The sequence below is a fragment of the Rhinolophus sinicus genome, chromosome 18 (assembly GCF_057876585.1).
Source record: "Rhinolophus sinicus isolate RSI-liver-muscle chromosome 18, RSI-T2T, whole genome shotgun sequence".
Taxonomy (NCBI): Eukaryota; Metazoa; Chordata; class Mammalia; order Chiroptera; family Rhinolophidae; genus Rhinolophus; species Rhinolophus sinicus.
In genome coordinates this window covers 42,715,244-42,740,363 of record NC_142518.1, presented here as the reverse complement: position 1 = coordinate 42,740,363, position 25,120 = coordinate 42,715,244, and the positions used below count along the sequence as shown (strand labels likewise).

Sequence of the window (25,120 nt, the reverse complement as noted above, 5' to 3'; positions counted from 1 at the left end):
CATATTCTTATCAGCTGCATAGTATATACACCTGGGTCATAATGATCCAGTGCCATATTTCAGAAATGTCATGTATGGGCCATTGAAAAATAATTATTCTTTTTTTCTTCACTGTATGGAGTAATTATCCTTCATAACGTACATTTAAAAATAAATGAGACAGAAAATGCATAGTATCAATTTGTATGTATATATATATATACACACACACGCATATATATGGCAAAAAATGTATAAACAATTTAAGAAAAGAAAAAAAACTATTAAAATTATAATACTCAATATATACCAATAACAAAAGATGAATACAAGTCATGTATACCCTTTTTTGGCACCCCCGGTTTATTATAAGTGATTGTTAGGATACACAAAAATTGAATGATGAATGTTAACATTCGAAAGGGAGAAGGGAACAGGATCAGGACTTGAGGAAAAACAGAATTACATTTTATTGGTAATATTTTATTTCTACTTTTAAATGCTTTAATAAAAATAAGTAAAATTAATTTGGAATGGAGAGTAGTTCTTCTAACATTGCATTACACACTGTATTTACAAAATATCATAAAAATTCATCTGGAAATCATTTTTAACAACTAATTTTGCAAAATGATCCCAGATTTCTAAGGGTTTAGAAAAAGGCAAAGGTAATAATGAGTGTTAATATTTTACCACAAGCCCTGGGGAATGAGAAGTGTATTTAGGATCGATTATTTTCTTCAAGTGAATTTTCTGAATTTTACACAGTGCAACATTGTGCATGCAATTCTTCTGCAATCAGTGAAAAAGAAAGAGGAAAAAGAAAATATCCTCAAGAAGTCAAGTCTGAGAATGACCAGACAGTAAAAATTAGCTAGAGATTGGGTCAAGATGGCAGACTGAGCACTAGAGAATTTCATCCTACCAAAAATCCCTTCAAATGCCAGAAAACGCAGGTTTCTGTATGTGAAGAATAACTCCAGAAAGGCATGGGAAAAAGAAAGGGCGAATTCCTGGAAGATAGAAAGCAGATGAGGCAGGGGCACTGAGTTGGGGGTGGGGAGCCTGGGGGCCCTGAACTGGAGAAGGCGACGCTACGTGATTGGGGGTGGGGATTGTGAGCCAGGCTGCTCCTGATTTTGGAAAGGGGCGGGGCGGGGAGCCAAAGAGCACCTCCCAGGTTCAGGGCAGAGGTGGGCGTGAGAGTTGGGGGAGGGGGGCACACGGTGTTTGGCAGGAAGGGGAGGCCTCTCTCCTGGCAGGAAGCTGCGCTACGGAAAGAGGGAGGAGACTGCTGCGGCTGTACGGGCTGGTGGGAACCCGATGTGGCAGAGGGGCCTCCGCGGCGAACAGGGAGGTAGAGAGCCCGCGAGCACAGTGCTGGAGACACAGCCGCCATCCTCTTCGCTTGTCTGGCCACCCTCCTAGGCACGCTTCTCGCCTACGGATCCTCCCCCTCTCAGCTCTTGCACCCGGCTCGTCGCCTGCTCATCCTCTCGCCCCACACTCACAGCGAAGGCAGCAGCGAGGTGTCCAATTTGGGCACGTGAAGCCTGTGATCCCCGGACGCGGGGAGGTGGGCACTGGACTAGAGAACCGGAGGATGGGGGTTGGTGGGTGCCAGTCAGGAAAATTGGGGTCGATGCTGGGATGGGAGATGAGGGAGACTGAGAAGAGTGACTTGGAGCCTGGGGGTGGGAGGGGGAAGCCAAAAAACACCTGAATGTTGTACAAAGGTGGCCAGCAAGGGAGATGGTTTGTTGTGGGCACCCAGATGGAAAATGGGGATGAACAGAAAGGACATGAAGGAGGGGTTAACACTAGGCAGAAGACATCATTATGGGAGGCAAGAGGAATGAAAAGCAGACTGTGATGGGCAGGGAACATGTGGACTATATTAGTGGGAATGGAGAGATGGGGTGGGGTCTGAGAAATGGTGAATACTTGTGTTTGGTGTGGGGTCTCTAGGATAGGAACACAGGATCAGGCATTATGCAAAGGAGCCTGATCCCTCTTGCTGGGGCCTACACCACCTCAACCACCACCTCTCTAACCCTCCAGCACAGCCAAAGGAGCCTGGAGGGAGGGCACTGCAGGCACACATCCAATAGCATCTTGATATCCAGCATTCATGCTGGACTTATCTGAATAATTTGGGCAACAATGTACCTGGTGCCCAGGGACTTTGCAATACAGAGGGGGGAAATGTCATGCTATAATACACTAAATGTTTCTCCCTAGCCTCTCTCCTCCCCCTGCAGGTATGAAGACCCCTCACAAAAAGGTAGCTGCAGGGCAGGCAACGAGGGAAGCTGTCAATCGCCACACCGGATCTGCAAATATGAGGAAGAAAAAAGCCTCTCAAAAGAAGCAGAGGGGCAGACCTTCGTCCCAGCCCCGCAGGAACATCGTGGGCTGCAGAATTTCACATGGATGGAAGGAAGGCGATGAACCCATCACGCAGTGGAAAGGAACCGTTCTGGATCAGGTGCCTATAAATCCCTCTCTTTATCTGGTGAAATATGATGGAATTGACTGTGTTTATGGACTGGAACTTCACAGAGATGAGAGGATTTTAAAGCTTAAAATCCTTCCTGATAAGGTGCCATTTTCTAGAGTCAGAGATGTGCGCCTTGCAAATACCATAATTGGTAAAGCTGTGGAACATATTTTTGAGGGTGAGCATGGTTCTAAGGATGAATGGAGGGGGATGGTCTTAGCCCAAGCACCAATAATGAAAGCCTGGTTTTATATTACCTATGAGAAAGATCCTGTCTTGTACATGTACCAGCTTCTAGATGATTATAAAGAAGGAGACCTCCGTATAATGCCAGAGTCTAGTGAGTCTCCTCCAGCAGAGAGGGAGCCAGAAGGAGTTATAGATGGCCTCATAGGTAAACATGTGGAATATACCAAAGAAGATGGCTCCAAAAGGACAGGCAAGGTCATTCACCAAGTCAAAGCCAAACCCTCTGTGTATTTCATCAAGTTTGATGATGATTTCCATATCTATGTCTATGATTTGGTGAAAAAGTCCTAACTGTTAGTATGCAGTTTGCGACATTTGTGGATTTGGAGACACAAAAAAAATGTTACTTTTCAATGTATAGAAAGCTTTAGAGTCCCCATTAACCCAACATCGTTGCCAGCATAACTGTTGCTTTGTTCTAAAAAAAATACAAATGTATGTGGACATGACATGCTGTGTGTAAGGACTTTATCATGTTGAAAAGATTGGGTGTATTTGGTGGATGGGAAATGAAAGGAAGGACAGCTGTAATTCAGGCTGTGAATAAAGTTCAGCTAGAATCATAATCAGTCATCTAAAAATGGAATAGGACTTAGCTGGTCTGGTCTAGGAAGGGGGAGGAGAAGGAATTAGAGATGGGCTGGGGGGGGTGGGAAAAGAGGAGTGACTGCTTAGGAAGAGGTGGGGAGGAGCCAGAAATGGAGAGGCTCCCTGGGGAGTAGGGGTGTCCTAGGAAGGTGAGGCACCCAATTGGGAAGAGGTGAAGAATAACAGGGAAGGTGAGATCATGGGGCTTAGAGGAAAACAATAAATTGAGTAGAGAGGGGCACAAAGAAGCTTAGAAAAGGTCCAGAGCAAGGGAGTGAAAGAACCAAGTTGGCAGGGATCTGGGGAGAAGCTAAAGGATACTCAAAGGGAGGGTCTATGTGGGGCCAAAAGGGCAGATACACTGAGGAAAGAGGAATTCTAAGAAGAAAGACTGACTAGAGGAGTGAGAATACAGAAAAAGAGGTGTGGGGAGTGGGGACTATGAGAGATGGGAAGGCCCAGGAAAAAGTTGGACTTCTGACAGTATCCTCATTTTTGTCCCTGGCTCTATGCACAAAAGATGTGGCAACTATCAAAGAAGCCAGTTGGGTTGGGGGTTCCCTAGAAGGTTATTTTTACAGGGATGACTCAAGTGTTAAGCAGGAGCCAAGTTTATACCTAAAACTCTTATTTCAGGGAATTCATGCCACACCTGCTAAGCAGAACCCCAACCCTCAGCCTAAATACACTAACATGGCACCCTATAAGCACAGGACTGTGAGCGGCCTACTCACGTTTCCCAGAGGACTCAGGTGCAGTAGATCTCTGACCTGAAGGTCTTGGTTCATTGTCCCTACACTGGATAAGCAATTCTTAGGAGGAATGGGTCAGATGTACCACTTTGCATTTGGAAAGTATTTTATCAAGAAAAATGGAACCTTGTTGAACCTAGGTACAGCAGTCCCCTCACCATTCTTCCTCCCGCTGGATTGTACCTTGCCTCCCTACAGAGGAGGGACATCAGAACATTGAGCCTACTGTTTCTCTTCAGGGCATGGAGAGTACTTGACAGTCCATGCTTCTTTCAGTAGCTGGCCAAAACCGCAAGTGGCTCCACCCAGTGCTCCACCAAATTGATGTCTGCTGCCCCCAGGAGCCCCATTCTGGCTGTAACCCAACAAAGGCAGTGGCTCCTGACCATTCACAGATACCTCCTGGCCCATCTTGCCCACCCCAAGCACACAGGGAACTGTGATGGAAGTTTATGAAGCTGTTTCCAGGTGAGATAGATGGCATGGGGGCAGGCAGTCTAGGAGTTGTGGCTTTGTATAACTAACTCCTTCAACAGTATAGTGACACATAGATGGGTGGTAGTTGATAGGGAGAGGATTCAGTAACCCCAATAAAGGCCCTCAGAGATATGGTGTCCCAACACATGGGTCTACATCCTTCTCTTCCACTTTTTGCATTTCCCCAGTCCGACCATGAAAGTTACCCTAAAACCTCTCTCTGTTTCCCCACCCCGCACTTCATTGAAATACATCCCTGCCCTCAAAGGAAGAGTTCTGGTGATTCTCCACTGCCCAGGTTTCCCTAACTCCATGCATGGGAGAGGGATGCAGGGAGCTTCCAGGAGTTGAAAGAAGGTGGTAATTCCTGTTCATTCTCCACCGAACATGACTTGAAGCAGTTTGCCTCAAGAACGACACAAGGCAAGCCCACCTCACAATAACGGGTTAGTTTTCTTTCATACATCATAAAATTTAGTCTGGCAAACACTTTCAGGCCACCCAATGGCCAATTTCAGCCAGCTGTCTTGTTGATCTTTGTAGTTTTATTGCTTTCTAAGTTTAAATTAGCTATTTAGACATTTGGAAGATTTTATATTACAAAAATTCTCATTTCTGGCTCACCTAAAAAAAAAAAATCATAAACAGTAAATTAAGGATTAGGGCCCACATTCCAATAAAGATAAAAGCAGAAAGGGCTCAGCCCATTTTAGACTCAATGTTCTCAAGTTGGCCATGTACCCAGTTGGCCAGCTTCAGTCTAATAAAATGCCCAGTTGTCTCTGGAGGCATTTGCATTTGTAGCTTTGGGGCTAGACACAGGGAAAACTGCCTAGCTCCCGTTTTTGCTTACTTTGACCATATTTCTTTTTAAATTTATTTCTTTGTGTTCATCCTACCAATACTTGCTTCAGATAGGCTCTCTTCCAGGCAGTCTTCTAGGCACAGGTACTTGGGATATGGTAATGAACAAAAGAAACAAAATAATCTTAGCTGCATGGATCTTTCATTTCAGTGTGTCAGACAGTAGCCAAGATACAATAAGTAAATATAAAGTATTTTCAAATTGATTAGTGTTAAAAAGGGGGAAAGAAAACAAAGAAATAGAGCAAGGAATGGTGAATTGAAATTCCAGGCAGGAGGCTGAAACTGGATAGAAAGGAAAGTCAGGGAGAGTTTCACTGAGAACATGGCTTTTGAGTAAAGACTTAAAGGCAGTGAGAGAACTGGTCCAGCGCCTGTCTGGGGAAGGAGCATTGCAGGTAGAAGGATAGCAAATGTCGAGCACCCAAGGCACTAGTGGCCTGGCATATTCTAGAAACACTGAGGACACTAGCAGGGCTGGAGCTAAGTGAGCAAGGTAGAAAAAATCAGGAAGTGAGTTCAGAGAGGTGATGAGGATTCGAGAGAATGAGATAAATTCGAGAGAATCCTCATCACCTTGGAGATCCTAGAATGGAATTTGGCTTTTACACTGAATTTGGTTGGGAGCCATTCAAGTATTTTCAGCAGAGGCACAACATGATTTGTCTCATTTTAACAGGATCACTGGCAACTCTGGAGAGTAATGTGTATGGAGTGCAAGGATGAAAAAGGGAGGTCAAATATATCAGCAAAACAGAGGAGGGACCCAGAAACAGATTTGCATGTAGGAAACTGGAGTCTTAATAGACATGACATTTCAGATAAATGAGAAAAGACATTTTATTTAATAAATGGTGTTGGATTAATCTGGTTTTTTTCCATATGGCAAAAATAAATTTAAGCCCTTTCATCACACCTTGCACACAGAATAAATTACAAGTGGAAAAATAGTTAATACCTAAATTTGGAAAGTAACATTTATAAAAGTTTTAGAACCAAATGGAAGAGAATGTTTATATTTTTTCCTGTGGAAATAGGGAAGATTTTGTTTAAAGGCAAAAGGGAAAAGTTTGATAAGTTTGATTATATTAAAATATACAAGTACCTAATTTCAAAATCATCATATACAAAGTGGAGTAAAATGAGATTAGGCTACAAACTTCGATAGTTCAAATGATGAAATAAAAATATATTCAATGAGAAAAAAACAGTCCACAGAAAACTTGGGAAAAAATATGAACAGGCAATTCACAATAGATTACATGGTCAATAAACATACATTATCTTAATCTCCTTCCTATTATCTTACTGTATCTTTTCCATAACATGTCATCTTTTAACATACCATATAATTTACTTAGTTAATATGTCTATTGTTTACCTACAAGAATGTAAGCCCTGAAAGTGCATGATTTTTCTCCCTTTACACACACCAATGTATCCCAAGTCCTTAGAAAAGTATCTAGCTTATTAATATTTGTTGACTATATGAACTCATCAGTAAGAAAATGAAAATTAAAATAAATAAAATGATTTCACACACATCAGATCAACAACACATGTGAAGTTTGAATATATGTATTGACAAGTTAAACAAATGGGAGATTCTATACAATGTAGGTGATAGTTTAAGTCAGAGAGATATTTGCCATTATCTTATGAGTTTGAAGATGGCATGTTATGAGCTATTTCACTCATACATTGTTGGAAAACAATTTTGCATTTGTCTCACATATTTCTGTACATCTTGAAAGAAAGACAGCAACTAGTCTTTCTCTTAAGCTATCTTTTGAAAAGAGTGGCAAACAAGCATTGGCAAATAGAGATAGGATCTTTCTCTCAAGTAAAGAGCAGGTTTGCTTACAGTCTTCAGAACATAGTGATTCACTGCGGAGCAAAGTGCAGGAATGCTTATTCCAATATAATAAAGATAATGTCACCTTCAAGAGCAAAGGGAAGGGGGGCTTACTGCCCATTATAAAAGTTTGAGGTTCCCAAACTGAGGTTTCCTCTCCTGTAATGCAACCTACGTAAAATGTAGGTATCATGTGACCATTTTGCATCACCCTGTGGGAAGTGAGGCTCAGGCTTCTAGGGTATAAATGCTAATATTTGGGCTACTGCTATTGCTGTGAATAATAAATTATCCCTTGCCTGTGACCAGAAGTCTTGTGTCTTCTACCAGCACCCAAGAAACTGTAATAAGGTACCTTGTTAACTCACAAATGAGTAAAATTTCATAATCTTCACAGTTCTTGATAGTTGTAGCAATGCTGACCAAGACATGGCTTTCTATAAGAGGAAGAATGAAGACCTCACCAGCCAATTAATGGAATTTGAGGGTAATCTATGAGAATTGGTGGTGAATGTACATACCAACTATGCAATAAACCATCCTATCTCTTTTAATGAGGAGGAATTGGGGAACTGGTTGCAAGTTGAAAGCTGAGGGCTCTTTGTCCCTAATGGGGATGAAAAGTCATATGCACCTGTCTGAATATGCTTGGGAATTTTGGTGAAGGGAGAAAATAAAACTTCTATGGCCCTGTTAGATATGAATGCTCAAGTCACTATTCTGCCTTAGACCTGCAGAGGAAATGGCACCAAGAATGACCTAATGGGTTTGGGCTTGGTTTACAGTACAGAAAGGAATCTAGTATGACATTGTGAGAAAAACTTTTTGGGCCAATTCTGTGTACTCTAAAGTGTTACCTCTAAATCTGAATATACAGTAGGAACAGACACTTGTATTTCCCTGCCCATAAGTGCCAGATAAGATTCATCCACATGTAGAGAAGTGTTAGTGGAACACATAAATCGCTCTCCCACCAGCCTCTCTGATCCCTTCTGAGTATAGAATCCCAGGAGGAAAAAAGAAAATCACATCCCAGATTAAATTCTTAAATAAAGCACAGGTAGTAAGAGGTTCAAGGACAGCCATGTACAAAAGTCCAGAGACCTGCAGGCTTATAGTGGATTATTGTCAAATCAATTCAGTTGTTTCTCCTATAGTCTCAGCTATTGCAGACAATATGACTAACTGAACTCATTACACTGACTAATGGCACATGGTACCATGTTTTAAACATTGACAAAACTTTCTTTCCCATGCTATGGCACCTAAGGATCAAGATCTTTTTGCATTCATGTGAACAGGTCTCCAATATATGTTTCTTGTACTCTAGGGTTACCTAAACTCCACTGTCATTTGCCACAATTTGATAGGCAAAAATTTAGCACTAGTGCTCCCACACTCTGATTTTCAAAACGTTTACTTTATATACATGTATGATGTCCTGGTGTTTGTAAATCGAAAGTCTCAACAATCCATGTTGTAGTATCACACATCTGCCAGGAAGAGTGGCGAAAAATCACCAACAAAATTCAGGATCCTGCTTGCCAAGTAATGTTTCCCAGTACTATGTAGGCAAATTTACAATACTCAGTCCTTCAGGCACTCAAAGAAAAATTGTCTCTTCATCACCCCCACCATCAAAAAGGAGGCCCAGAACCTAACTGGATCCTTTGGATATTGAACACTGTTTGTGATTACTTGGGCATTATGTTTGGCCCTTATATCAGATACTCACAAAACAGCATCTTTTGAGTGGGGCTCAAAACAAAATTCTGGTATGGAAGTTGTCTAGTAATCTGTGTCATGCTCTCTACCTTTGGGGTCCCACTACTATAATGACCTCTTTGAGCTATAAATTTCTGGGACTGCAGACTATCCAATTGGAGTCTCTGGCAAAAGGAAGCAATCTCTGTTTGGATGCAGATAGCTAAAATTATTTTTTAAAAGCATTCAAGACAATGCTATCATTTTTGTGGATGTAAACATATACTAAAAGCATAATAACATATATAGGAATTAAAAGTAACCTAGAAAAGGGACCTCAGGAAAACCCAACCATGTTGGCACCCTGATTTCAGACTTCCAGCCTCCAGAACTGTGAGAAATAGATTTCTGTTTTTTATAAGACAGACATCTTATAGTATTTAGTTATAGCAGCCTGAATTGACTAAGACATAATATATACGTACAATGGAATATTAGTCAGAAAAAGGAATGAGTTTCTGATACATGTAGCAACACTGATGAACCATGAAAAAACTGCTAAGTGAAATAATCCAGACACAAAAGGACACATTGTATGATTGAACTTATAAAGAATATCTAGAAAGGCAAATTCAGAGAAACTAAGTTAACAATGGTTAAAAGGCAAATTTCATGTTACATATATATTATTTTTAATTAAAGTTTATGGGGGTGACAGTTGTTAGTAAAGTTACATAAATTTCAGGTGTACAATTCTGTATTGCATCATCTATAAATCCCATTGTGTGTTCATCACCCAGAGTCAATTCTCCTTCCATCACCATATATTTGATCCCCCTTACCCTCATCTACCAACCCTGTCCCCCCGTACACTCTGGTAAACACTAAACTATTGTGTGTGTCTATGAGTTTTTGTTTTTCATTTGTTTGTCTTGTTCTTTTGTTGTTTTTGGTTTATATACCACATATCAGTGAAATCATATGGTTCTCTGCTTTTTCTGTCTGACTTATTGCGCTTAGCATTGTAATCTCAAGATCAATCCATGTTGTCACAAATGGTCCTATTTCATCTTTTCTTTCATGTTACATATTTTTATCAAAGTTTTAAAAAAGGTTAATAGTGGAGACAGCCATAAAAATGGCAGAGTAAGGATCTCCAAAAGTTTGCCCCAACATAAAAGCAATATAGACACAAGTTAACAGAATAATTTTGAGAATTCTGGAAATTTGTCAAAGACTTGCTGAAACCCAGGAAATATTTAGTTAAAAAAAAATGAATGAATCAGTAAGAACACTGAGCATTGTGGTATTGTTACTTATCCTAGTCCCATCTCCCACTCTCTAGCTCTCAGTAGCTTGAACAATAACAGACCACATTATGAGTACTGAAGAGAGCAAGCCTGGATGTCTTTCAAAGCTTCATTCTTTCAAAGCTTCATTCCCAAAGAAGAGACATAATTTGACTTGTTTAGTGGTTCCCTGGAAGATGCCAGTCAAATGATTTGCCTTTATTTGACCTCACTCAAATGTATCTCATACTGATAGCTTCCAAGCTACGGGCATTCATTGGATGTTTTAACACAATGGCTACCTGAGGCTATGGGTAACTGTCGGGGACAAACAACAGGCTAATTAAGTAGCTTAAAATAAAAGGAATGAAGTGTCCTTAGAAGCTTTGAAAATCTCAGATATTCTTAGGAATATGGAAGGCCACCTGCATGTGTAGGGCTGTGCACGTATTCAGAAAAGAAATTAGAAATCCCTAAACTCTCATTTATGGTAGACCTTTAATTTCTCTGAAAGCAGTAAGTGAAGGATAAGTAAACAGTAAACTGCCTGTTAGAGTATTGGATGTATGCCCCAATATACTCAAAGAGATGGAAACTTATTGGTACCAGATGGTTAATAAACTCACTGAAGGATTATTTGTTCACTGCTAAGCTAATTAAAATTGAGACTTCAATAGCCACACATGAAAAAGTACAAATATTACATAATTAGTTCAGAAAAATCATGAAACAACTACTGTAACAAGAATAAAACAAACCATGAAGAGGACGGAAAAACTCAATTTGAAAGTTGCCATATTATGTTATTAGAAACTTCCAGTTTTTTAAAAAAAATTTGAAACATACAAGAAACAAGAATGTATATACCATATACCAGAAAAAGACTACTCAATACAAACTGTCCCTGAGGAAGTGCAGAGGTTGGATTTAGTTAAAAACAAAAATATAAATTAGCTACATAAAAATTGTTCAAAGGACAAAGGGATAATATACCTAAGAAATGAAGGAAAATATGAGTAATCAATTAGAGAATATAAGCAAAGTGATGTACATTATAAAAGAAGAATCAAATTGAAATTTTGAAGCTATAAAGTACAATAACAAGTGAAAAATTTACTATAGGGGTACAATAGATTTGAGCAGGAAAAGAGTAAAACCAATTACTTGGAAATAGATGAATTAAGATTATCAAGTCAAATGAACAGAAAGAAAAAAAGAATGAACAGAATGTTAGAAACCTGTAAATACAAACATAAGACATATGCATAGAGTCCAAGAAGGAAAGGGGAAAGAGAGAGGGGCAAAAGAGAATTTGAAAAACAATGGCCAAAAAAATTCCCCAATTTGATGAAAAATATTACACATTAAATAAGCTCAATCAACTTGAAGTAAGATCGATTCAGAGATCCACATCTAGACAAATGGAAAACAAACTGTTCAAAGACAAAACCAAAGAGAAAATGTTGAAAGCAGCAAGAATAAGGCCTCATCATGTTCAAAAGACCTAAAATAAGATAAACCACTGATTTCCCATCACAAACCATAGAGGCCAGGAGGCAATGGGATGACATATTCAAAGCACTAAAAGAAAAAAGAAACTGTGAAGGAAGAATTCTGTAATCACTAAATTTTTCCTTCAAATATGGAGAAGTATAGATGCCTGACCTGACCACTGAGCAATACACCTGAAGCCAAAGAAGAATATGGAGTTTTTACGTCAGAAATGGCAGTGTGAGGTGAATCTCTTGAAAATTCCCCTGGAGTTTACAACAAATTGAACAGCTATAATTCCACAAAGGACTCCCTATGCAGGAGACAGGCAAGACTAAGAGATGCGCAATTGAAATCACCTAAAGGTGAGCAAATTGGGTGAGCAGAAGAGGAAGGAAGGGGGAAATGTGGAGATGTGGACCACACATGGTTTGCAGGGTGCAGACCAGAGCTCTGAGCTCCCTGTAGACCACAGCCACCGGATTTGCAGGAGAGGAAAGAATTCAGACTGCTAGTGCTCCCTTATGGCCCACAGTCTTGTGTGAGGGATCAGCGTATAACACGGCTGAACACAACATTTACAGCAGAGACCTTGGAACAAAGACTGAGGGAAGAAATGTGAAAATGGTGGTTTAAGCACTCAATGCCAAGCAGAGGACAGAAGATACAGGCACAGAGCCTAGCTGACCCCACACCACCCTCCCAGCACTAGAAGCAGAACAGGAGCAATGTCACATAAAAGAACAGAATATTTGCAGTTCTGAGAACTGCAGCCCGGCGGCCACATACTCTAGGCCCAATTAGTTCCAGCTAAGGGGAGGGAGTGCTGGGTGCAGGATTGGATGTGCCAGTGGTCACTGCCATTGCTAAGATCCGCCATTCACAAGCAACCTGCCCCTGCGAACACTTATCTGGGCAGATCCCTGCAGGAGTAAACAGCACCACAGAAACACACAGGTTCTGAAACTGATAAACAAAGAGCTTTGGAAATTCAGAAGCTCTCCACATGTCCTGACAGTGGGGTTGCCCTGTGATCCAGGTGACCTGCTCAAAGAGGAGAAGCCCAACTCCCAGGGAACCCACACACACACACAAATACACACACATTGTGTCAGAAGCCAGTACAGTGCAGAGAAAATATAACAATACAGCGTGAGAGAATAAAAGGTTGCAGTGGGAGAGAAAATATTCCACCAAAAACCTACTGGAAAGCAACAGGAAGACCTCTTCCTACCAACCGGTTGCAGAACCCACTCCTGTAGATACCTAGGAAGAGAAATAATAATTCATTAATTGCCATAATGCAGCTCAGACAGAATATGAAAAGTCTCCAGAAAATGAACTTAAAGACATGTAAATATGTGACATAAATGACAGAATTTAGTATTGCACTACTTAGAAAACTCAACGAGATGAAAGAAAACACAGCCAGGCAGTTTAATAAACTCAGAAACACAATCAAAGAACAAAATAAACATTTTATAAAAGAGACTAAAATTTTAAAGAAGAACAAAATAGAATTTCTGGAGATTAAGAACTCAATAAAGATATAAAGAATGAAATAGCCACCTTAAGTATTACCTAAACTCTATTGAGCTGATGATATGGAGGAACAAATTAGTGACATCTAAGACAGAAATCTGGAAGGGACACAGATGGAAGAAGAGAGAGACTTGAGAGTTAAAAGAAATGAAAGAATGCTACAAGAACTTTCTGACTCCATCTCAAAGACCAATATAAGAATAATGGGCATACCAGAAGGACAAGAAAGGGAGAAAGCAACAGAGAGTATAGTCAAACAAATGTGTCGATGAGAACTTCCCAACTTGTGGAAAGAAGTGGATCCTCGAATCCAACAAGCAAATACAACACCTAATGTCCTCAATCCCAACAGGCCTTCTCCAAAGCACATTGTATTGAAGCTGTCAAAAATTAACAACAACAAAAGAATCCTCAAGGCAGCCAGGGAAAAGAAGACGGTAACCTACAAAGGAAAGGCCATTAGATTATCATCAGATTTTCAGTAGACACTCTACAAGCCAGGAGAGAGTGGACTCAAATATTCAAACTATTGAAAGAGAGAAATTATGAACCAAGAATACTATATCCACCAAAGATATTCTTTAGATATGAAGGAGGAATACAGACCTTTCTAGACATACAGAAGCTGAGGGAATTTTTAAACACATGACCTGCACTACAAGAAATATTGAAGGAGGCTATTTGACCTGAATCAAAGAAGCAAAAGAATAGAAAACCATGAGTAGTATTACAAACAGACAGACAGAAACAGGAAATGGCAACCCCTACACCAAATAGGATGCTGTACAAAAAAACATAAAACACAGGGTAAAAAAGGGAAGAAAAACTTAAAAAAAGAGGAAAATGATAATTTGCTACTGCAGCACAGAAGTCAACTCACAGCATAAATAGGGATAATTTGTGACAACAAAAACATAAAAGGGACTAAAGGTCTCAATCGTCACAAGAAAATGGGGAAAGGAAGCATGCTGAAGAAAATGGAATGCTCTAAATTTAAATTTTCTTTTACATAAACTTAATGGTATCTACTCAAAAAAAAAATCCAGAACGGAAATATGAAACATAAAAAAAAGAAGAAACAGAGAGAAAAATCATGGAACACGACCTAATAGACACTGAACTAATAGACAGCAACAAAAAGGCAAAGAAACAATGGAGACACAATCCTACCAGAAACCAAAGATAGAATGATAGGAAATCCTCATATGTCAATAATCACCGTAAAGGTAAATGGACTGAGCTCACAAATAAAGAGGCATAGAATAGCAGATTGGATCAGAAAACTAAACTCAACCATATGCTGCCTCCAAGAGACACTTCTCAGCTACAAGGACAAATACAGACTCAAAGTGAAAAGGTGGAAATTGACATTCCACGCAAATGGTATTCAGAGAAAAACAGGTGTAACCACACTGATAACAGATGAAACAGACATCAGGATAAAAAAGGTAACGAGACAAAGATAGACATTTCGTAATGATAAAGGGGACTGTACAATAAGAAGACATAACACACATTAATATTTATGCTTCCAATCAGGGAGTAACAAAATACAAAAAGCAATTACTAACAGAAATAAAGGGAGAAATTGACCAAAACACAATTTTAGAAGGGAACCTAAATACATCATTGACAGCTATGGCTACATCATACAAAAAGAAAATAAAAAAAGAAAAAGAAAGAAAGAAAGAAAGAGAGAGAGAGAGAGAGAGAGAGAGAGAGAGAGAGAGAGAGAGAGAGAGAGAAAGAAAGAAAGAAAGAAAGAACCAGCCTGAAATGACACATTAGGTGAAATGGACATAATTGACATTTAGAGAGCATTTCATCCTAGAACATCAGACTATACAAGTTTTTCTAGTGTGCATGGAACATTCTCAACGATGGGCCACATATTGCGACATAAAACTAGCCTCAGCAAATTTAAGACGATTGATATCATACCAAGCATATTCTCTGATCACAAGGCTTTGAAATTGGATATCAACTGTGAAAGAAAGCAGGCAAACCCACAAACAGATGGAGATTAAACAAATACTTTTAAAGAATGACTGGGTCAAAGAAGAAATCAGAAGACAGATCACAAGATACATAGAAACAAATGAGAATGAAAATGCATCCTACCAAAATTTTTGGAATGCACCAAAATCAGTTTTAAGATGGAAATTTATATCTTTATAGGACTAGCTCAAGAAAGAAGAAAAATCCCAGATGAATAACCTCACATTATACCTTAAAGAGCTAGAAAAAAGAAAAACAAATGAAACCCCAAATCAGCAGAAAGAACAAAATAATAAAAATCAGAGCAGAACTAAATGAAATACGGAAGAAAAAGACAGTAGAAAAAATTAATGGAACAAACAGCTGGTTCTTTCAAAAGATTAATAAAATTGACAAACCATTGGCCAGACTCATGAAAATAAAAAGAGAAGACACACACACACACACACACACACACACAAAAAAGAGAAATGAAAGAGGGGAAATTACGTTGAATGCCACAGAAATACAAAGGATCACCAAAGAATATTATGAAGGAATATATGCAACCAAATTCAGTCACCTTGAAGAAAAGGACATGTTCTTAGAAATATATGATCTTCCTAGGCTGAATCACAAAAAGCTGGAAAATCTAAATAGATCGATCAACAGTAACAAAATTGAATCTGTCATCTGAAACCTTCCCACAAATAAAAGTCTGGGACCAGATAGCTTCACTGATGAATTCTACCAAACATTCAAAGAGGATCTAATACCTGTCCCACTCAAACTCTTCCAAAAAATTGAAGAAGAGACAGTACTCCCTAACTCACTTTATGAGGCCAACATTACCCTGATACCAAAACCTGGTAAATATAACACAAAAAAAGAAAATTACAGACCGATATCTCTGATGAATACAGATGCAAAAATCCTAAACAAACAAATACAACAATGAATTAAAAAGATTATCCATCACGACCAACTGGGGTTCATCCCAGTGGCACAAGGATGGTTCAAATATGCAAATAGATCAATATGGTACACCACATGAACAAAACAAAGGACAAAAAATCCTATGATTATATCAATAGATGCAGAAGAAATGTTTCACAAGATACAACGTTCATTTGTGATTAAAACACTTAATAAAATGGGTACAAAAGGAAATACCCTAACATAATAAAGGCTATATATGATAAACCAGCAGCTAATATCATAATTAAGGGTGAAAAACTGAAGCTCTTCACTCAACATTCAGGAAGAGGGCAGGGCTGTCCCCTAAGCCCTCTGCTTTTCAACATAGTATTGGAAGTCCTAGTCAGAGAAATCAGGCAAGAGAAAGGAATAAAAGACATCCAAATATGGAGTGAAGAAGTTAAAGTGTCACTTTATGCAGATGATATGATGCTATATATAGAAAACACTAAAGACTCCACCAAAAAGCTATTAGAAAAAATAAACAAATTCAGTAAGTTCCCGGTTACAAAATCAATGTACAAAAGTCCATTGCATTCCTACATACTAACAATGAAATCTCAGAAAAAAGAAATAAAAAAACAATTCCTTTTGAAATTGCAGCCAAAAACTTAACCAAGAATGTGGTTAAGTTTGTGAAAGGCCTATATGCTGAAAACTACAAGACATTTCTTCATTTTATTAGTTTCAGGTGCACAAGACAAAGCAATACTTAGACATTTATCTACAAGACATTTTTTTTAATTTTATTAAATTTATTGGGGTGACAATTGTTAGTAAAATTACATAGATTTCAAGTGTACAATTCTGTATTACATCATCTATAAATCCCATTGTGTGTTCATCACCCAGAGTCAGTTCTCCTTCCATCACCATATATTCGATCCCCCTTACCCTCATCTCCCACCCCCCATCCCCCGCCCCCCTTACCCTCTGGAAACCACTAAACTATTGTCTGTGTCTATGAGTTTCTGTTTCTCAAAATTTTAGGTCGAAAAAACAAATATTAGTAAGTTGAAAATATTGAAATCATAAAAGTATTTTCCAATCAAAGTGGAATGCAACTAAAAATAAATAACAGAAAAAAATGAGAGTATTCACAGATATGTAAAAAACTCTTAAATAATAAGTCAAAGAAGAAATCACAAAGAATATTAGAAAATACCTTGAAACAAATGAAAAAATACATAAAAACAAATGAAAAAATAACATACAAATATTTATAGGATGCAAAGAAAGTGCTAAGAGGGCAATTACAGCTGTAAATGCATACATTACATAGAAGACAGATAACAAAATAATAACATAACTTTAAATCTTAATGAATTAGAAAAAGAGGAGAAAACTAAACTCAAAGAGAGCAAAAGGAAGGAAATAATAAAAATAGAGTAGTAATAAATAAAACAGAGATTAGTGAATGGAAAAAATAAAGAAAACCAAAAGGTGGTCATTGGACAAAGTCAACAAAATAGAAAAGACTTTAGCTGACATGACAAAGAAAAGAGAAAATTCCAATGATAAATTCAGAAATGTAAGTGGAGATATTACTACCTAATTTACTGAATTAAAAAAGACTAAAATAGCATATTATAAACAATTGTATACCAGCAAATTGGATAATCTAGATGAAATGAACAAATTACTAGAAAAAATTATCTACTATTAATAAAATTACATCATAAAGGAAGTGATAATCCCAATAGAACTATAGTTAGTAAGGAGATAGAATCAGTAATCAAAAACCTCTCTCAAAATAAAAACAAAAAACCCAATATGAAATTATTTCACTAGTGAATTATTCAAAACATTTAAAGAAGAATCAAAACCAATCCTTTTGAAATTATTCCAACATATTAAAAGGGAACAAATTGTAACACACTCCTGATACCAAAGAAAAGGAAACTATAGACAACTATTCCTTTTGAATACTGATGCAAAAATATGTAACAAAATACTAGCAAACTGAATCAGGAGCACATTAAATGGACTATACAATATGAGCAATTTGGATTTATTTTAGGAATTCAAGGATGGTACAACATGTGAAAATGAATTGGTGTAATATACCACAATAACAAATTGAAGAAAATACCACATTACCTTTTTAATTGATAATGAAAAATCATTTGTAAAAGTTCAACACATTTTCATGACAAAACACTCCACAAACTAGGATTAGGAAAAAAACACCTCAATAAAATAAAGGCCATGTATGAAGAGCCCACGGCTAACATCATACTCAATGGTGAAAAACAGAAAGTTTTTAATTTAAGATCAATAACATGACAAGGATGCCCATGTTTGCCACTTGTCTTTAACATAGTACTGGAAGTCCTAACCTGAGCAATCAGACATTAAAAATGAAAAAAAGGCATTCAAATTGGAAAGCACGGAATAAAATTATCTTGCTTCACAGATGACATGATTTTATATGTCAAAAATCCTAAATATTTCAACAAAGAACCGTTAGAACCAATTAAAAATTCAGCGAAGTTACAGAGTACAAATTCAATATGCAATATCCAGTTGGCTTTGTATACATTAATGATAAACAACGTAAAAAGCAATTTTTTTAAACAAAGATTTTCTTAAATTTTGTTTTTAATTGGGGAATGTTGGGGAACAGTGTGTTTTTCCAGGGCCCATCAGCTCCAAGTCATTGTCCTTCAATGTAGTTGTGTAGGGCATGGCGCAGCTCAGCTCCAAGTCCAGTTGCCATTTTCAATCTTTAGTTGTAGGGGGCGCAGCCCACCATCCCATGCAGGAATTGACCTGGCAACCTTGTTGTTAAGAGCTCGCACTTTAACCAGCTGAGCCACCCGGCTGCCCCTCTGGCAGCTCAGTGGCAGTTTGTTGTCTTCAGTCTAGTTTTGGAGGGTGCAGCTCACTGACCCATGTGCAAATCGAACCAGCAACCTGTTGTTAAGAGCTTGTGCTCTAACCAGCTGAGCCATCTGGCCACCCCTAAAAGGTAATTTTTTAAAAAGTTAATTTACAATAGCAATGAAAAGATTAAAATATATAGAAATAAATTTAACCAAGGAGAACTTTGACCTGCACACTGAAAAGTGAAAAATATTGCTGAAAGAAATTAAAGAACAAAAATAAATGGAAAGAGATTTCTGGTCAAGATGGTGGATTAGGTAAACACTGTGCTCACCTTCTTCCATGATGTGGGGACAGAGTCCCAGAGAGCAGTTTCCAGGCTCTCGGCGACACGTGGAAAGGTGCTGGCTTGGTTATTAGGTGGCCATCAGCTGTAATCAGATGGCCAACTGCTGTGGCTGGGTGGCCATCAGCTGTTACCAGTTAGCCATTAACCATTAATGTAACTGCCATGGCCATGTTAGGGGGTTGGTTGGTTGGCAAAGAAGTGGACTGCGGGTTGAGGCTAGCAAGTGGGATTAGCAAGCACGAATGGAGGATTGTGGATCATGTGGATCCTACTTCCTGTGTCTCGCCTGGCTGCCAGCGAGACTGGGGTTCAGAAATACACCTCGTTGGGGTACTGGCAGATGTTTGCTTTTGTGTGTTGACCAACTGCCACCGAGAATATAGTGGTATGACTCCCCTATCTATGGCTCAGTTGGTGTTCCTTTTTTGGCCTCACCATATCCTGTGTTCTTGTGCGGGGAGTGGGAGCTGAGACCCTGCATGACACATGGCACTGTGAGCAGGATGTGGTATCAGCTGAAACTCTCTGAAAGGTGGTGGAGCAGTTTGTGTATATGAACACTTAGTTTCAGGAAGACCAGGAGGAGTGGTGCCAGGAGCAGGAGAAGACATGGACAGTTCTCCAACCAGCATAGGCAGGAGAGAGCAAAGGTTGTTGCAACCATGTGGGCTGGGAAGTGCTTGCTGGTGTGGCCCAGATGTGGGACTTGTAGGCCCAGGAAGAAATGCTTGCTGAGTCCTTGGTGGAGGATGCAGGTGAGGTCAAGGTTGTCCCTCACCCCCAGGTTGGGGAGGACTTGAAACCCTCGCCCTGCCGAGAGGGTACACATGGTGAGGCCAACGCACAGCCCTGGTGGATGACTGTGGACTATGGGGAAGTGCCTTCCATCCTTGATTTGATGGACCACTTGACTGTTTCCTTGGGAATGTACCACCATGTAGTGGAACTGTAGGATGTTTGCTTCCTGTGTCTCACCTGGCCAGCAGAAGGCTGTGGTGCAGGAAGACCTCTTGTTGGGGTACAAGCGGATGTTTGCTTCCTGTCTCGACCGACCACCACTGAGAATATGCAAGCACCTTGGCTGTGAGGCACTATTGTTCCAGCATGGTACCCTGAGAAACTCTGGCTGTGCCCAGGAAGTCGGGCTGTGCCTTGAAAGTCTGGCGGTACCCTGAGAAAGACTGGCTGTGCCCAGAAAGACTGGCTGTGCCCAAAAAGCCTGGCTGTGCCCAAGATATTGCATCCACCACCAGGTTCCTCGCATTGGGCCCCTCGCGGAAGACGCTTGTCACATAGATTGTGAGGCGAAACTCTGGAGGGGTGGAGTGTGGGGACAGAGTCCCAGAGAGCAGTTTACAGGCTCTCGGCCTCATGTGGAAAGGTGCTGGCTTGGTTATTAGATGGCCATCAGCTGTAATCAGATGGCCTTCAGCTGTGGCTGGGTGGCCATCAGCTGTTACTGGTTAGCCATTAGCCACTAATATGACTGCCATGGCTATGCTAGGGGGTTGGTTGGTTGTCAGAGAAGCGGACTGCAGGTTGCAGCTAGCAAGTGGGGTTAGCAAGTGCAAATGGCGCATTGCAGATCATGTGGATCCTACTTCCTGTGTCTCGCCTGGCTGCCAGCAAGACTGGGGAGCAGGAAGACCTCTCGTTGGGGTACTGGCAAATGTTTGCTTTTGTGTGTCAACCAGCTGCCATCGAGAATATAGTGGTATGACGCCCCTATCTATGGCTCCGTTGTTGTTCCTTTTTTGGCCTCACCATATTCTGTGTCCACCCACTGAAAGCAGGACTACAGACCCTGCATGACACATGACCACATCAAACTTACAATTAAATTGCAGAACAGCCATCACTGAGAAATTCCTAAAGACTAGTTGGACAGAATTCCCATAATTCAGGCTATAAAGAAGCTACATTGAGACTGGTAGGAGGGGCAGAGATGCAGACCTAACAGGTCCCATACCCATGGTGTGGCAGATGAGAAATGGGAGACATATCTTAGATGTGGGGAAGCCCACTGAGGAATGATGGGTCCCAGCCCTACACTGGGCTCCCCATTGCAGGGCTGCTGTGGCAAGAAAAGGAGTCCTCATAACTTCTAGCTGTGAAAAACAGTGGAGATTGTCACTTGAGTGAGATGGGGGGCTACTAGAAACCTAGTCACTGCAGGTCTTAAAAAGCCCATGCACAGATTCATTCACTCACAAACTTCCTCGCTCTGAGCTCCAGCACAGGGACAGCAGCTCGAATAGTACCAGGGATATGTAGGCAGGAACAGAATTATCTGGCTTCCAGATGAGGGCTAGAGGGGTAGTTCTGTCCAGAACTGAAGTGTTGGCAGGCACTATTGTTCCCTTGCTGTGCTTTTCTCCACCCAGCCAGTAGCACAGATAGATACTAAATATAAATGCTCCATTAACTTGACTAACAACATTTGCCCTGCCCTTGTTATTCCCTGAGACCTCACCCCAGCCAACTGGACGTCACTCCAGCTGGAACACTGTCAGTGGTGCTGCCACACAAATACCCAACCAGAGCTCATGCTGTGGACTTTCCTAAAATCTCTCAAAGGCTCACAAACTACATACAAGGAACACCTGCCCTTGGCGTCTCAGTACCTCTTGCTAAGTGGATCCAAGTCCTGCACTAGTGGCAGCTGGCCTCCTTTCACAGCTTAGCCTCTTTCAGGCACCTTTGTGCCCAGCACAAATGGCAATCATCTGCAGATCACTTTGTAGCTCCTACCAGATGTCCTCAGGCAGTACACAGGCAGAGGCTGACCTTGGCCAACAGCAAAACCCTTCCTAAGAGGCCCCAGAAACAACACATACAATGGCTGGTTTCTCACCACACCAAAACACCACCCGACCAGCTCTATAAATGACACACCAACAGGACAGAAGTGGAAGGAACTATAGCCTTGCTAACATAAATCCTGCTCTGTGGGGTTAGCCCCCACATACCAGCTCATCCACTGTAATCACAGCCATTGCTCACAGCAAGACAGTCTGAAGGTCAATCTTCCCACTGACAATCCAACAGTAATCAATGCTCAATTGCAACAGGAAGGCACACACAACATACACAAGGGACACCCCTGGAGCATCTGGCTCAGTTGACAAAGGAGACTGTGACAGTGAGCCCCACAGAACACCTCCTATATAAGGCCACTCTGCCAAGACCAGGAGACATAGCACATATATGTAATACATAGAAACAAATACAGGGAGGCAGCAAAATGAGTAGAGAAAGAAATATGTTGCAAATAAAAAGCAAAACCAAACTCCAGAGGGAAAACTAAATGAAATGGAGACAAGGAATCTACTGGATGCAGAGTTCAAAACACTAATTATAAGGATGTTCAATGAACTTATGGGAAGAATAAAAGAACTCAGTGAGAACTTTAACAAAGAGTTAGGAAACATAAAAATGGATATAGAAAGCATAGAAAAGAACTGTCAAAAATATAATAATTGAAATGAAGAATACACTGGGGGGTTAATAGTAGATTAGGTGAAGCAGAGAATAGAATCAGAAATTTGAAAGACGAGGTAGTTGGAAAACCCAATCAGAATAACGTCGCGCGCGCACACACACACACACACAGAAAGAACCTGAAAAATAAGGATAACTTAAGGAGCTTCTGGGACAGCATTATGTGCACGAACTTTGAATCATAGGAGTACCAGAAGGAGAAGACATGGAGAGCAAGGAATTGAAAACGTTTTTGAAGAAATAATGATAAAAATATTCCCTATCCTGGCAAAGGAAATATACATAAAAGCCCAGGAAGTGCAGAGTCCTAAAAAAGATGAACCCAAAGAGGCTCACACTAAGACACATCATATTTCAAATGCCAGAGGTTAAACACAAAGAGACTCACACTAAGACACATCATATTTCAAATGCCAGAGGTTAAACTTAAAAGTATCAAGAGAAACACAGTTAGTTACATACAAGGGAGTTCTCATAAGTCTGTTAGCTGATTTCTCAACAGAAACTTTGCAAGCCAGAAGGGATTGGCAGGAAATATTCAAAGCCTTGAAAAGCTAGAACCTACAATGAAGATTACTCTACCCAACAATGCTGTCATTCAGAATTAAAGGAAAGATAAAGAGCTTCCTAGACAAGAAAAAGGTAAATGAGTTCACCAACACCAAAACAGTATTATCAGATATGTTAAAGGGACTTCTTTAAAAAGAAGAAAAAAAGATTAAAAATATGAATAATAATATGGCAGTAACTACATACCTATCAATAATTTAATATACATGGATTAAGTGCTCCAATCAAAAGACATAGGATGGCTGAATGGATAAGTAAACAAGACCCATACATGTGAGGCCTACAAGAACTCTACTTCAGTTCAAAAGACACACACAGAGTGAAAGTAAAGGGAAGGAAAATATGGGTCATGCAAATGGAAATGAAAAATAAGCTGGAGTAGCAATACTGATAACACACATAATTGACTTTAAAACAAAGGCTATAACAAAAGCCAAAAAGGACATTTCATAATGGTAAAGGGATCAATATAACAAGAGCATATAACCCTTGTAAATATTTAGGCACCAGACAAGAAGCTCCTAAATGTATAAAGCAAATATTGACAAACATAAAGGGAGAGATCAATGGTAATACAGTCACAGTAGGGTAATTTAACACCCCCATTGACATCAGTGGATAGATCATCCAAACAAAAAATCAACAAGGAAACGGCAGCCTTAAATGACTCATTAGGAAACATGGATTTAATTGAGTTTCTTAGGACATTTTACCCCAAAGCAGTAAAATATACATTCTTTTCAAGTGCACATGCAACATTTTACAAGACAGACCACAAGTTAGGCCACAAAACAAGTTTTAACAAATTAAAAAAGATTGAAATCATATCAAGCATCTTCTTCATTCACAGTGATATGGGACTAGAAGTCAATTACAGGAAGAAAATTGAAAAACACACAAACACTTGGAGGCTAAATAACCTGCTACTAAACAGTAAACGGTTTAACAATGACATCAAGGAAGAAATCAAAACATACCTTGAAACAAATGAAAATTAAAACACAGTGACTCAAAATCTATGGGATACAGCCAAGCAGTTCTAAGAGGGAAATTCATAGCAAAATAGGCCTACATTAAGAAACAAAACAAATCTCCTATAAACAATCTAAACTTACACCTGAAGGAACTATTAAAACCAGAACAAACAAAGCCCAAAGTGAGTAAAAGGAAGAAAATAAAAAACATTAGAGCAGAAATAAATGAACTGCAGTCTAAAAAAAAAACAATATATAAGATAAATGAAACCAAGAGCTAGTTCTTTTAAAAGATAAAATTGATAAACCTTTACCCAGACTCCTTAATGAATAAAAAGAGAGAAGAGCCAAATAAATAAAATCATAAATGAAAGAGAAGTAACAACTGACACCACAGAAATACAAAGGCTTACTAGAAAATACTAAGAACAATTATATGCCATCACATTTGACAACCTGAATGAAATGGATAAATTCTGAGAAACATAAATCTTCCAAGACTGAATCAAGAAGTAACAGAAAATCTGAACAGACCAGTTACTACTAATGAAAACGAATCAGTAATAAAAAAAAAAAAAACTTCAAACAAACAAAAGGGCTGAACCAGATGGCTTCACAGTTGAATTTTACTAAACATTCAAAAAAGAATTAGCAC

The 25,120-nt window shown here is 39.5% G+C and overlaps 1 protein-coding gene across 2 annotated transcripts; it reads left to right on the top strand.

Annotated features, from left to right (window-relative positions):
• The first annotated feature begins 1,203 nt into the window (after positions 1-1,203).
• Positions 1,204-3,177, top strand: LOC109438894 (spindlin-2). 2 transcript variants are annotated; one of them, XM_019719059.3, is made up of 2 exons: positions 1,204-1,555; positions 2,221-3,177. In XM_019719059.3, the coding sequence occupies exon 2, from the start codon at positions 2,243-2,245 to the stop codon at positions 3,017-3,019; it is 777 nt and encodes a 258-aa protein (XP_019574618.1). In that variant the 5' UTR covers positions 1,204-1,555; positions 2,221-2,242; the 3' UTR covers positions 3,020-3,177. The 2 variants fall into 2 exon arrangements, with proteins under 2 accessions (XP_019574618.1, XP_019574619.1); XM_019719060.3 differs by having other exon boundaries at positions 1,205-1,555; positions 2,241-3,177.
• The last annotated feature ends 21,943 nt before the right edge of the window (positions 3,178-25,120 follow it).

Coding starts and splice junctions, on each gene's coding strand:
- LOC109438894 (XM_019719059.3), top strand. CDS start 2,243: ATGAAGACCCCTCACAAAAAGGTAGCTGCAGGGCAGGCAACGAGGGAA.